This window comes from Belonocnema kinseyi, chromosome 7 (genome assembly GCF_010883055.1).
Source record: "Belonocnema kinseyi isolate 2016_QV_RU_SX_M_011 chromosome 7, B_treatae_v1, whole genome shotgun sequence".
In the NCBI taxonomy this organism is placed as follows: Eukaryota; Metazoa; Arthropoda; class Insecta; order Hymenoptera; family Cynipidae; genus Belonocnema; species Belonocnema kinseyi.
Genome location: NC_046663.1, coordinates 71,530,912 through 71,546,054, shown reverse-complemented (window position 1 = coordinate 71,546,054; position 15,143 = coordinate 71,530,912). Strand labels below are relative to the sequence as shown.

Sequence of the window (15,143 nt, the reverse complement as noted above, 5' to 3'; positions counted from 1 at the left end):
TTAAGCGTACATTTTTAATTTAAAGAATTTTAAAATGCTATCCTGAATACTTTAACAATTAAAATTAAAAGCGGTGGTATTTAAAATTTTTTGATAATAAACATTTTTATTATATGAACTATAAATATAAATAAATATATTTTTGGTAATGAATCTGTACTTTAAGTAATAAAAAGTGAACAATAATTGATTTGACAAAAAGATTCCAAATCCGTTCAAAATTGAAGAATTTCCAGGATTTAACGTTGAAAATTAAACAGTTTCAATTCGAATGTCTTAGTTATTTAAAAAAATGTAAACGCCTTATTTAAACTTTATAAACTATTTTTAACTTAAAAATAACTTCATAAATAGTATAGCTTTTATTCCATTTAAAATATTATTTCAGTCTAAAACATTCAATTTTTAATCCATTCAATTTGAAATGTTTTAATTAAGAAAAAGAATAATTACATTAAGAATTGTTTTACATGGAAAGCCTAGAATTGTTGAAATTTCAAAGAGCTTTTAAACTTTGAACATTACAATTTTAATTATTGTATTAAAAGAATGTTTAATTCGTAAGTTAAACTATTATATTTTGATATATAAATAAAAATTGAACATTTATTATTTTTAGAAAGTTTTGAGTAATTTTAAGAGATACTTAGAGGTTTTGAAAATATTTAAATAATTTAAATAAAGGTCGTGTTAAAAGGTTTTTAAGAATTGTTAGAGGCTTAAAAATAATAAAAACATCATTTTAAGATTTCCAAGAAAATTGAAAATTATTTTTCAGTTTGAAAAATTATTTTAAGAGAATATTTAAAAAGGTTTTAAAAGATTTATAAAATTGCCAAAAAAAAGCATCTAGAAGATTTTGAAGTAATTTGTCAAAATTTGCAGGATTTTATAGAAATTGTAGGAAAAAATCGATAAATATCTTTTAATATCTTTTTAAATATTCTCTTAAAATAATTTTTCAAAATGGAAAATTATTTTCAATTTTCCTACGAAACTTGAGAAAATTTGTTTATTCTTTTGAAGGCTTTCACAATTCTTAAAAAGCTCCCAAATTTTGTGTTTCAAGTCTGCAGAAATCTTCATTTTTTTATTTAGCCTGTGGTTATTTGCGCCGTAATTTTGATACTAATAGCCGAATTTAGTCAGTAAACACGCTTCGTTTAAATTACTTGAAATCATTTCATTTAAAAGAAATTTGCTTAAATTTGCAGGATTTTCTAAAAATGGTAAAAAAGATATTTAGAAGTTCTGAAAAAAATACAAAAATAATGTTAAATTTGACCAAATTTACAACAACTTCTAGATTTCTTAAGATTTTGAGATAATATTTTGGGGCTTTTCAAGGATGTTTAAACCATATAAAATGAAAAGTATTTAACTTCCAATTTAAGAAGTGTTTAGTTGAAAAAAAATCTAATTTTTCTAGCTTCAAATTCCTTAAAATAATGTAATTTTAAAAATGATAGCGTGGATTTATATTTTTGGAACTGAATCTGAATCTTTGAACTTTATAATTCATAAAAGTTAAATGTTCTAAATTTGACCCTTTATATGCATTTCATTTTAAATTGTTCAATTAAAAAGTTTTAGTACCTTCCATTTTATACGTGTAAATTATTGTGAATTTAAACACAAGGTTTTTTTAAATTAAAAAAACTTTCAAATGGAAAAATGTTTGCGAATCGGGAAATGTCCAGGAATTTATTTCTTTGAATAAAACGGCTACCATGGCAAATATAGAAGTGGATTTTTGTCAAAATGTAAAATCCTTAAAATGTTACTTTTGGATTAGTTAAATTTTTAATACTAAAAAATGCGAAAAATCAACAAAATGGTTTAATTTTCAACCAAAACAAATTATTAATTTTTAATCAAACAGTTGCACTTTCAACTAAAAGAGACACATTTTCAGTAAAGTAGGGAAATTTTTTAAATGAATTTGCACTAAATAGATGAATTTTCAACCAAGAAAATAAAATTTCGAATGAAAAAGACGAATATTCAACCAAATAGATGAATTTACAATCAGGCAGTTTAAGTTTCTAATAAAAAAATAAAATTTTTAACAAAAAGGGAATAGATAAATTTTCATTTAAAAAATTGTTTTTCAGTTTAAAAAATTGAATTTGGAACCAAATAGTTCAATTTTCTAATATAACAAATAAAAAATATGAAATATTTTTACCAGAAAAACAGATAAATATTCGTCAAAAAAGATCATTTTCAACTAAAGAGTTGAATTTTCAGCTAAAAATGATTAATTTTCTACAGAGCAAGATCAATTGCAAAAATGAAATAGTTAAATTTTCATTAAAAAATTAATTTTGAACAAAATAGTTTAAAAACATTTTTAAACTTCCCAATGGAAAAGTGTTTGCGAATCGGGAACTGTCCGGGAATTTATTTGTTTGAATAAAACGGCTATCCTGAAAAATATAGTAGTGGATTTTTGTAAAAATCCTTAATTTCGTAATTTTCCCTGATAGTTTTGTTGTAATTCCAGAAAATCTTACCTGATTACAGGTCGAGGAGCAGCGATGATAATAGAAAGTCTTCGACTCTTCTACCACATGGAATGTTTTAAATGCTGTGTTTGTCACGTTCGCCTCGGTGACGGCCTGATGGGGACGGACGTTCGTGTTCGCAACCATAAACTTCACTGCCATAACTGCTACTCCAGTGACGATGGTACAATTACTTAAAACACCCTACTTAGTATTAAGCCCCCTAAGAATTCAATCGTAAATAACTATCGACTTTTCGGGCTTCCAAAGGTCAGGGTTGCCATAAAGTCACTTTTAGTCATTAAAAAAAAAAGAGTCCACCTTAGCAACTTATCAATTTCTTTCACCTATTCTCCTCTTTTCCTATAAAAAAAAATAAAAAAAACAGCAACAGGGAATACAATTTGCATTCTTTTAAAAAGAGGGCTGTTTTTCCTATTTTCAAGAAACTTTCCCTTTTCCGTATTTTTTTGTTGTTGTTAAATGCCAACTGAATTATTGTAACCCAAAAAGAAAATACAATTATTTTTGAATGAATGAAAATTCTTTTCGATTCAAAAGTCTACTATTATATTTTTGAGCCGAGATTCACCCTTTTTAGTTGAAAATTCTAAGACTTAGGTGAAAATTGAATTTTTTTGTTGAAAATTCAAACCGTTTTGTTAAAAATTAATCTTTTTTGTTTAGAATAATCGTGATTTTGGCTTAAGAATTCAACTTTGCGGTTGAAAATTCAACCGTTTTTGGTTGAAAGTTCAACTATTGGGTTCTAAATTCACTTGTTAAATTGAAAATTCATTTTTTTTGCAAATTTAGTTATTCAGTTACAAATTCAACTTTTCAAAATGAAAATTCAACTTTTTGGGTTAAAAATATCACTATTTGGTTGACGATTACATTTTTTGTTGAAAGTTCATCTGTTCGGTATTAAAAGTCTAAGGTATTCCAAAATATTCGATTTTGATAAAAAATTAATCATTTTTGGTTGAAAACTCAACTCTTTAGTTGAAAATTAAATTTTTTTATGAAAATTCATTTCTTTTCTCAGTAAAAATTTTCAAATTTTTTGGTTAAAAATGCAACTGTCTGATTGACAACTCACTTTTTTTGGTAAGGATTTAACTTATATTAAAAATTAATTTTATTGGTTGATGACTCATTATTTTAGTTTAATATTCAATTATTTTATTCAAAATTCATTTTTTAATGAAAATTTAATTATTCCAATTTTGGCTTGAAATTTTATCTTTTTAGTAGGAACTTCAACTATGTGATTGAATACTCGTATTTTCAGTAGAAATGTAATTTTCTTTATTTAAAAATGTATCCTTTTTCATCTTTCTTGCTGATTTCATCTTCTTGAAAATTCATCTCTTCGGTGATAAAATTCGAAGATTTGCAAAAAAATTCAACTTTTTAGGTTGAAGAATCAAACTCTTTTGATGAAAATTGATCTTTTTTGATTTTTGTTCCTAATTCATTTTTTTAAAAATGAATATTTAACTATTCCGTTTCTGTTGAAAATTTTATTTTTTTTAGTAGAAACATAAACTATATTTTATTGAAAATGTATCTCTTTTGGTTAAAAGTGCATCTGTTTGATTAAAAATTAATCATTTGTTTTGGTTGAAAATTTGTTTTTTTTTTACAATTACTTTTTTGTACTTCTTTTTTGAAATTTTTATTTCAATATTTAAGCTAGTTAAAAGTTTGGAAGCAGTTTTCCTTCTATATGAAATAAATGATTAAATCAGAGAAAATGAATTTTAAAGAGTGAAGAAGGAATTATAAGAAAATTTTCAATTATTGGTAATTAAAAATGTAGATATTTCGTTGATCTTTCTTGTTCAGAAAGGAACTTTTTGTATTTTTAAATTCAAATAATTTCTATTGGAACAATTAAAAATTGAATTCATAATTCAAATTTAAAACAAAAAAGATTACTCGCTTTTTTTAAATCACTTTCGAAACAGTTATTTTTTAACGAAAACTACACTTTATGAACAATTTAATGTTTTAATTTAAAAAAAATTTTTAACATTTATTTTTCATTATTAGCAGAATTTCATCTAATCTTGTAAAAAAGTCTTGTAAAGTTTTTGCACATCCAGTTTCTTTTTATACATATTTTAGAATTGCCCCTTAGTTATTTTAGTTCAAAAAACGATTATTTCTTTTTTAATGATAAAATATAAATATCAACTCATTGTTTCAAAATTTTTCCCTTTTCTGAAATCTATACAAAATATACTCTTACTAGATTATTATTTTGCGTATTTTTACCAAGTAAAAAATAAGGAAAATTGACTAAAATAGCATTTATTTGAATGAACTTCAACATTTTATTTTTAAAAAGTTTGTTTCTCGCTCAGTAATAATGTTAGAACATCTGCTATTTTTGTCCGTTTTTATCTATTTGTTATATTTTGTTGTTGAAAAATTGGTTAAAATACACACAATAGCACAAGAAGCAAGGATATAATTTTATAGTTTTCAGGAAGGGGAACAATTTTGAATCATGAACTGCTATTCATAATTTGCGCAGTTTTTTTAGAAAAATGATCATTTTTATTTGTCAAAAATGAAAGTAATCGTTTTTGTCAAAGAAGCGTGAAACGTTTTTTTTTGTTCTTGTCTTTAAATAATCGTGGCAAAATCCCAAATCATGGACAAAAGAGAAGCGGGATTTTAATTTATGGGTTAAATTTTAGTCGCTTTCATTATTCCTGAGGGGCCTACCATAAACTACGTTACCAATTTGGGGTGGAGAGGGGTTTAAAACATTTTTGAAAAGCACTTTCTTCTTTCAGAATTCACATTTTTCCCCCTATTTTCCACTTTTTTTTCAAGAATTCTTTTTTTTTCTCAGATGCTTTTAAGAGACTTCTTTGTTTAAAAGTGAACTTTTGGGTTGAACTCTTTTGTTCAAAATTAGTGTTTTTTTTTGTAAAAAAAATAAAAAATGCATCATTTTAATGAAAAATTCATATATTTTGTTAATAAAACAGTTTATTTTGATATAAAATTTAACTTTATTTATTTTTTTTTATTTTTAATTATACTTTTTGATTCAGAATGCAACTGTATGGTTGAAAAATAATCTCTTTTGTTTGAGGATTCAACCATTTTATCTAAAATTCGCCTTTTTTGTTCAATTCATCCGTTTTTTATGTTCAATGAAAAGAAATTGTAATTAAAATATAAACTGGTATATGTTCGTTGAAGAATTCATCTTTTTTGTTTGAAGAATCATTATTTTCGTGAAAAAATTAATCTCTTTTGTGGAAAAAATTAACTTTTTTATTAAATTTTCTTCGAAAATTCAACTATTTGAATAAAAAGTAAACTATTTGATAGTCGCACCAAAAGTACAACTATTTTGTTAACAATTCGTCTATTTTACTTAAAAGTTCGACTGTTTTTGTTGAATTTTAATATTTTTTCTTTTAAATTCTAAAATTTTGTTGAAAACTCAGCTTTATGGGTTGAAAATTTGACTATTTTGAATCTTTCTTTGTTAAAAGTATGGGACGACTGAAAAATCCCGAAAAATATAATTCACGACGCCGTTAATTTCCCGAATTGGAAAATTCCAGATAATAAAATTTCTGAACAATTTATAAAATTCCAGACGGAAAATTGCCGAATTATAAAATATCCGAAGTAGAAAATTCCAGAATTGAAACAATTAAATTTGGTGTATTTATAAAATTAATTAAATTATTACAGTTATATTATAATTAAATTTCTTTTTCATTTACAAAAAAATGGTTTATATTCGAAAGTCTTATTATTCGGGAATTTTATTTTTCGGGATTTTTCAGTCGTCCCAGAAGTATTGGGAATGGTGGTCTACCATTTCGTCACATGGTGCCAAAAAATGGAACTAGAAAGAGTAGGTACAATTTTAAACATGTATTTTAATTGTTGCATAAAAGTGTTTTTACGATTGTTTTGTGAAGTTTAAAACAGTGATTGAATACTTTAAACAAATATTCATCCAAAATAAATAGTTTGAGATAGAATTTCCATTTTATACAGTGAAAAAACACATTCTTGTGAAACAGGTTTAAAAAAATATTATTTTATTATTTCATGTGAGTTTCAATGCATTGCAAGCTAAAATAAACTTTAATTAATGTATGTAGCGACAAATTTTATCCGTATTATGCCAAGTATACGAATAATAGACGACTGGAATTTAAATACGAATTATAACCTAACTTTTAGATCAGATATTTAAATAGTAAATATTTCATGTAGAAAGTAATACAAATTTACTATGAGTTCATTTTTGCTTCAAAATAAGTCCATTTAAGTTTATAATTTTTTGAAAATCACAATAATGAGAACAATAATTTTTTTTTTGTTTAGAAAAATATTTCTGTCAAAAAGTGTGGTTTTTCACTGTATAATATGTAAATTCCATGTAAAACGCTTTGTTTCCGATAAAGAGTTATTTTTATTATCCAATAAATACTTTAAACTCCTCAAAAAAATTGTTAAAACACTTTTATGCAAAAATTAAAATGCATTTTTAAAAACGTGCCTATTCTTTCTAGTTCGAATTTTTGTAACCGGGTGGCGTATCGCTGTTTAACCATTCCGAATAACTATTTTTTTTAATATCCTCTCTTTTGCTTGAAAGTTCAACTGTTTAATTGTTAATGTAATTCTTTAATTAACATTTATTTTTTTAATTAATCTATTTAGGTAAAAAAAAAATGTTTGTTGAAAATTGAAATATTTTTTCGAAAAATATCCTATTTTCCCCGTTTTAAGAGAATTTTATGCCAAAAATACTCAGGTGGCATTTGTATTGTATTTTCAGGTGTCAAGTTCAGCTGCGTGTAGAAAGTGCGGGCTAATGGATCTAAGCTGACTAACTTGAATATAGCGAATTCCTGCTATATTTTATAAAGTGTAGTTGATCATTTAGCTACCTTGCCCTGGAAGGTCAAAGAGATGCAGTGTATATAAAAAGTTGTTCTCGTCCAACGGGGCTTTTACCTTACAGGACCAATCTAATCTTTGCTCGAAATTAAAGAAGAGCTCGGAAAAAACGCTTGATTAAAAAAGAAGTCACTTTTTATCCAATTCGGTCGCCCTTCACTAACAGTAAACACACTCACACATCCTATATCATTTTGTAAATAGCCTGTATTTATGTAATTAGATGTAGATTTTAAGAGAGGGAGAGAGTCGATATTGAGTCGTACGATTAGAGGAATACGTAAGACGTAAGGGAAGGGAGTTGTACATTTCTGTATGATATTTTGTGATATTTATAAGTTCATCCGGCTGAACATGGAAATTCAGCGAGTGTTAATAGCTTTCTTGAATGTCGAGTAACAACTTAAATCAAATCCTGTACTCTCGGTTCCGAGAATTTATAATCTTTGTTACTCTTTTTTAAGTAGTTTTAAGTGCTGGTTGTGTTGCACGTAATCTACAATTGGAAACTGATTTTTTTTTAACAGAGACGATTTTACTAATCGATTTACGTATCCTTTTAACGAAGCTCGAACCTGGAGCCTTAGAGCATATAATCACGTGTGAAATATTGTACGATACGTGTTTCGTGTTATCACAATGTCTAATTTTATATTAGCGATGAAAATAAATGTTTATTTTAGTCATATGTGCATTTTTTTCTTTCCCTTGATTTTTATAGGCAGATAATTGATTTCGATTTTATAGGCATAATTTGATTCTGGCTGGCCATTTTGATTAAAGAAAAAAATTCCCGGTCCTTTCCCGGTTCGCAAACATTTTTTACGGTCAATGAAATTTAAACTTAGCTGCAAATTAAAGCACTCAAAGTGGAAATTTTGATTTTAAAACTTTTTAAACTGAAGTTTAACAGTTTTTTCATACAAAAATTTTGTATGAAAATGCCCAATAATTTATTAATTCGGTTAAAAAAATATAAATCAAGTTATCATTTTTAATGCTCTAAATTGAAGAATCAATCAATGCATTAAAATTATTCAAAATTTTATTTCAAAATCTTGAAACTTCTTGAAAATCTTGAAAGGTTGAACTTTTTAAAAATTATTTTAAAAAAATTTTCAGAACTTCTAAAAATCTTAAAATGATTTGAATTTCTACTGTTTTCTTTTTTAAATCCTGCAAAAATGAAAAAATTTCCTTAAAATTCTTTCAAAATTCTTTAAAAACTTCGACATTTTTTGTTCGAAATCTTTAAAAATCTATATTTGATTTCAAACTAGGCCGTGCACTTTTATTATAAAATATTAAAAAATTTTGAATAATTTTGAATTTGTTCAAAACTTCTAAAAATTTATTCAACTTACTTAGATTTTTTCTAAGAATAATTGGTGTTCAATTATTATTTACATTACAAAATTCAAAAATTTGACTTACAAATTAAATTTTTTTTAAATAGAAAAATTCAAATGTAACGTTCAAAGTTTAGTTTTTTTTTCATTTAGTTTCGAATATTTAATTTATAATTACTTATTTTAAATGAACAGCCAGATATTTATAAATATGAACTAATTATTCTTTTTCTTAATTGAAAAAATTCAAATTGAATGGTTAAAAACGGAATATTTTAGACTGAAATAATATTAGAAATTTCATAAAAGCCTTTGATTATGAATATATTATTTTGAAGTTATTTCAAAATTGTAAATAGTTTATAATGTTTCAATCGAGGTTTTACATTTGTTTAACTGATAAGCCATTTTCATTCTTAAAGTACAATTCAAATTTAAAAAAGAAGAATTAATTTATATTGATAGTTGATCAACTAAAATTTTTTTTTTTAATCAAAAATCTTGGATTTTAAATGCTTCTAATTTTTAAATGTTTAAATCTTTAAAAAAATCTAAAATTGAAAATTTTTTAAGTGAAAGAGTTTCGAATTACGCATTCTAAACTGAATGATATCATAATGGAAGGTCACAATTCAATTCATTATTTTAAAAACGGGTGAAATCAAAGTTGGAAACGTATTTTATTTTCAAAATTTGGTAAAATCCCCGGTCAAGAAGTAAATAGACCGCCATTTCACGGGTTTTCCGGATCTCATAAAAGTCCAGCCGCCACCCTGTTGATTGATTAATTTTATTGATTTTTATAGGAAAATTATGCAAATTACAAAGATTCAAAGGTATCAAACCTAAAAAAAAAAGTAGATCAGAAAAATTTTGCCAAAGTTTGGTCCCTTTGAAAATATGACATTAGTCACTTTTCTTTCAATAAATTAACTCATAAGTTAATCATTATTCAATTCAGATATATATCTATTTCTGAATTATCTGGAATTTTTTTGAAATATTTTTGGGTTTCTTTTAAAATCAGAACTTTTTCCCTTATTTTCAAGGAACTTTCCCCTTTTTTGCGTAAATGCGAACTGAATGAATATAACCTAATAAGAAAAACCAATTATTTTTCAGTGAATGTAAACTCTTTTAAATTCAAAAGTTTACTATTAGACTTTTGAGTAAAAATTCACCTTTGTTAGTTGAAAATTCTATTATTTGGGTGAAAATTGAATTTTTTTTGGCTGAACATTTGTCTGTTTGGATGTCTTCCAAAAAATTCGTCGTTTTGACTGCGAAATTCAACTGTGTGGTTGAAAATGCAACTATTGGGTTCTAAATGTACTTGCTAGGTTGTAAATTAATTTTTGGTTCGTTGAAAATTCAGATATTTGGTTAAAAATGTTCAAATTCATCTATTCAGTATTAAAAGTAGAAGGTTTTCAAAAATATTCGACCTTTTAGCTTAAAATTTCAACTCTTTTGAAGAAATTTTTTTTTTTTGTACAAAATTAATCAGTTTTAGTTGAAAATTCCACTTTTCAGTTGAAAATAACTTTTTAAATGAAAGTCCATCTCTTTTTCTGGTAATAACTTAATATTTTTTAAATTAAAATTGCAGCTGCCTGGTTGACAACTAACAATTTGTTTTTGGTTATATTAAAAACGAATATTTTTGGTTGAGGATTCATAATTTTAATTGAAAATTTAACAATTTTGTTCAAAATTAATTTTTGTTGATGTAGAAAAAAAATTTTTGCAATGAAAACTTAACTATTCCATTTTTGTTTGAACTCTCATATTTTTTAGTAAAAACTTAAGTGGTTGAAAATTCGTCTATTTAGTAAAAATTCAGTTGAAAATTGATTCTGAGACATTTTAAATAGATTTCAATCATTTGAATAAGATTTTAAGATTTTAGGGTATTTTTAAAACTTCTTAGGCAAGAGCTTCAAGAGTTTTTTAATTTAAAATATTTCGGGGAATTTTAAAAGATCCTGATTAGGAAACATCAGATTTGATGGAATTTCACGAAATTTTACAATATTTTATTTAACATGAATTCTTCTAAATTTACTCAATTTTACTTACTTCAATGGACTTTTTAAGATAAAAATTGTCTTGTTTAATTGATCCTGAAGATAGTTTGATTGATAAAATGCTCAAAGGATTTGAGATATTTTAAGATCTTTTTTCAAATCCCTTGGCACTTTGAAGAATATTTTGGAAAATTTTAAATGATTCTCAGCCATTTTTTTATTTATTTCAATAGTATGAAGAAATTTCAAAGAATTTTACAAATTTGCGGGTATTTAAAAAGAATCCAAGACATTTTCAAGAAATTAAAAAAATTCCAATGGTTTTAGTAATTTTAAGAGATTTTAATATTTCAGTGGATTTCAATAAATTTACTCACAAGAAGTGAGAGATGTCATTGGGTTTCTAAGATTTGAAGAGATTTTCAAATATTTTTTGCAATTTGTTTGGAATTCGCCCTGAATACTTCTTTTGAATGCCTTTTTAATTTAGATTGATTTTTTATGAATTTCATCGGATTCTTATCATTTTCTTCAAATTTCTCTAAATTCAATTTTTTTTATTAGAATTTAGTAGGGTTTCAAATATTTAAAGAGATTTTCATTTTTCAATTCACCCTGAATTCTTTTAAATTCTTAAGAATTCTTTCGAATTTTTCTTATTGACTTAAATTCTTCGAAATTTACTCAATTGTTGTTAATTTAATTGGTTTTTTTGAAAAGTTTTTATTCAATTGACCCTTAAGACTTTTAACCTCACCTTGAATTTGTAGGAATTTTATCAAATCCTTTTGAATTTCCTTGACTTTTTAGGCTCATTTCAAAGTTACTAAATTTAATCGAGTTTTTTCATATTTTGAAATTGTTTTTATATCATTTCATCTTTTTTAATTCACTTTGAATTTCATCGAATTCTTCTCGTTACCCTAAAATTCCTTTAAATTTATTCTAATTTTACGGGAATCAATCGAATTTTTTAAATTTCACAAATGTTTTTGCAATCCATTTAAATTTAATTGTTTAAAAAAAATCTTGTTAAATTCAGGGAATTTTTGGTACAAAATTAATCATTTTTGATTGAAAATTCAACTCTTCAGTTGAAAATAACTTTTTAAAAATGAAAATCCATGAATACTTTTGGTTGAAGATTCATTATTTTAATTGAATATTGAACTATATTATTTAAAATTCATTTTTTTATTTTGAAAACCATTTTTTTCAATGAAGATTTAACTATTCCATTTTTGTTTGAAATCTTATCTTTTTTTTTAGTAAAAAGTTTAACTGAGTTGTTGAAAATTCGTGTATTTTGTTGGAAACTCGTATTTTTAGTAAAAATTCAGTTGAAAATTCATTCCGAGAAATTTGTAATAGAATTCAATAATTTGAATGGATTTTTAACATTTTCGGGTGTTTTTAAAACGTCTCAGCCATTTCCAAGAGCTTTTAAATTAAACATATTTTGCGGAATTTTAAAAGATTATAATTAGGAAATATCGAATTTCATGGAATTTCACGAGATTTTAGAATATTTTAGTGGATTTCAAAGAATTTATTCATCAGAATTGAGGTATTTTGTAGGGTTTCAAATATTTGAAACTAGTTTTTGGAATTCACCCTGAATCCTTATTAATTTATCCTAAATTCTTTTAAATTACTTGGAATTTTCTAATTAACTTGAATTCGCCGACATTTACTCAATTTTACTTTCTTCAATGGATTTTTTTGAATAAAAAATTTCTTATTTAATTAGTCCTGAAGACAAACTTATTGATTTTCAAGAGTTTTAACAAATTTCAAGGGACTACAAACCATTTTAAAGGATTTGTAATATTTTTGGCTAATTTGAAAAGATTAGAAGTAATTTTTATTTTATTTCAGTTATTTAATGGAATTTCAAAGGATTTGTAACATTTTAGGAAATTTTTAATGATTCACATAATTTTTTTATTTATTTCAAGAGGTTTAAACAACTTTAAGGGGTTTTCAAGAGTTTTAGTAACTTTAAGCGATTTCAGTATTTTAATAGATTTTTAATGAATTTATTCACAAGAAGTGAGAGATTTCGTCGAGTTTGAAAGATTTGAAGCGATTTTCAAATATTGTTTGCAACTTATTTGGATATCGCTCTGAATACTCATTAAATCTTGAATTCTTTGAAATTCTTCTAAATTAACTCAATTTTACTCAATTCAATGGATTTTTAAAATTGATTTGATTTAGTGAATTTGATTGATTTTTTATGAATTTCATTGGATTCTTCTCATTTTCTTCAAATTTCTCTAAATTCACTTTTTTGAATAGAAGTTAGTAGGGTTTCAAATATTTGAATTCTTTAATTCACCCTGAATTCTTATTAAATTACCCTGAATTCTTTTTAATTCTTTAGAATTCTGTCAAAGTTTTTATTCAATTGATCCTGAAGTCCTTTAACCTCACCTTGAATTCTTAGGAATTTTATCAAATTCTTTTGAATTCCCTTGCTTTTTTCTAAACTCATTTCAAAGTTTCTGAATTTAATCAAGTTTTTTCATATTTTGTAATTGTTTTCAATTCATTTCATCTTTTTTAATTCACTTTAAATTTCATCGAATTCTTCTCGTTACCCTTGAATTCCTTTAAATTCATTCTAATTTTACGGGGAATCAATCGAATTTTTTAAATGTAATAAATGTTTTCAATCCATTTGAATTTAACTTGAATTGTTTTTAAAAAAATTGTTAAACTCAGGGAATTTATAACAAAGAGATTTTAACTTGAAAAATGTTTAAGTTTATAAAAATATTTAGGTTGAAAATGTTACAAGACTTAAATTTTGGTCTTTGAATATTAACATCCTTATACACATAATAAAAATAATTTTTTTAAATTTTCATATTTTCATTATTTATTTAAATTTAAACAAATTATTTCTAATAATCTTGTAAGTAAATAATTTGCTTAGTATTTCTATTTCTCTTTTTTGCGTTTGCTTCCACGTGAAGATTATATTTTTAGATACAATTTTTATTATTTGGTTGAAAATTCAAATATTTTGGTAGAAAATTCAACAATTTACTTTTTACTAGAATCCATTTTGGTGTTGAAAATTTACCCATTTATAAAAAACGTTTTAAAAATTCATCTGTTTTAGTAGAAATTTCATCTTTTTTGGACGAAAATGTAACATTATTACATTACTTGATTAAAATTGAACTACTTAGTTAAAGATTGAACCACTTTGATTGAAAATAATTGTTTTTATTGAAAATTCATATTTTTAGTTGAAAATTCGGCATTTTTGGATTAATTGAAGTGTTTTTGATTTAATAATAAAATCTTTTTTGTTTGAAATATTAAAGTTTCCATTTTCCATTGAGAATTTATCTTTTTGAGTTGAAAATTCAAATAATTTAGTAGAAAATTTAACTGTTTTGCAGAAAATTTGCTTGTTTCTTTCTTTTTCTGTTGTTGAAAATTAAACTGTTTCTTCTAAATTTGTCTTTTTGGTTTAATATTTCATCTGTTTTAGCAGAAATTTTATCTTCTTTGGATAAAAAATGCAACTGTTTGGTTGAATTTTCTCCGATTTAAATTTCAACTATTTTGTCGAAGAGTCGACTTTGTTGAACTTTTTTAAAATTTAAACTTAAAATTTTTTGGTTGTAATACCTACTACTACTTTGGTAAAAAATATTTCTTTATTGAATGTTCATCTCTTTGGGTGCAAATTTAATTATTTTGTTGTAAAATCACTTTTTGGGGTTGAAAATTCAATAATTTGGATACACTTTTTTTTCTTTCTTGACTGCAAATCTTTATTAGTTGGAAAACTGATCATTTTAATTGAGAGTTAATTTGCAAATTCCTGTATTTTTTTTTAAATTGGCATTTCTTGGATGAAAAATATACTATTAAAATTTTTTGTGAATTCAAAATATTGTTGAAAATTCGACTTTTTGGTCTTTTATGATAGAACAGTTATACTTTTTCGTGGAAGCAGTTAAAAAAAATTTGTATTTTAACCTGAAATTCTTTTATAGCGTTTATACAAGATTCTATTTTTAAAATGTTACAGGATTAAAAAGCTGGTCTTTGGTGACAAATTCTTCAGGGAAAAATCAAGGATTTTGAAAGTGAAATTTTCGACCATTCTGTAAATAGTTTCAATCTAAAATTACAGCTTTTATCACCGCTCAAAATTGCATATTTTAGTACACTTTTGAACATTCTAATTTGTTCAATTTGAAATCTTTCATGGACGTTTTCAATTTAAAATTCCTTAACCTCCTAAAATTTTCTTGCTTGAATGTTTAAAAATAAACGTACTA

At 24.4% G+C, this 15,143-nt stretch overlaps 1 protein-coding gene across 4 annotated transcripts in view; it reads left to right on the top strand.

Moving 5' to 3' along the window:
* LOC117176113 (golgin subfamily A member 6-like protein 22) overlaps nt 1-8,146 on the top strand; it is a 251,380-nt gene extending 243,234 nt beyond the window's left edge. For all 4 annotated transcript variants that reach the window (XM_033366169.1, XM_033366168.1, XM_033366166.1 and 1 more), the window contains 2 exons: nt 2,527-2,691; nt 7,339-8,146. In XM_033366169.1, the coding sequence (XP_033222060.1) occupies nt 2,527-2,691; nt 7,339-7,361 (188 nt within the window). In that variant the 3' untranslated portion in view covers nt 7,362-8,146. The remainder of the gene's footprint in view (nt 1-2,526; nt 2,692-7,338) is intronic.
* Nucleotides 8,147-15,143: the final 6,997 nt, after the last annotated feature.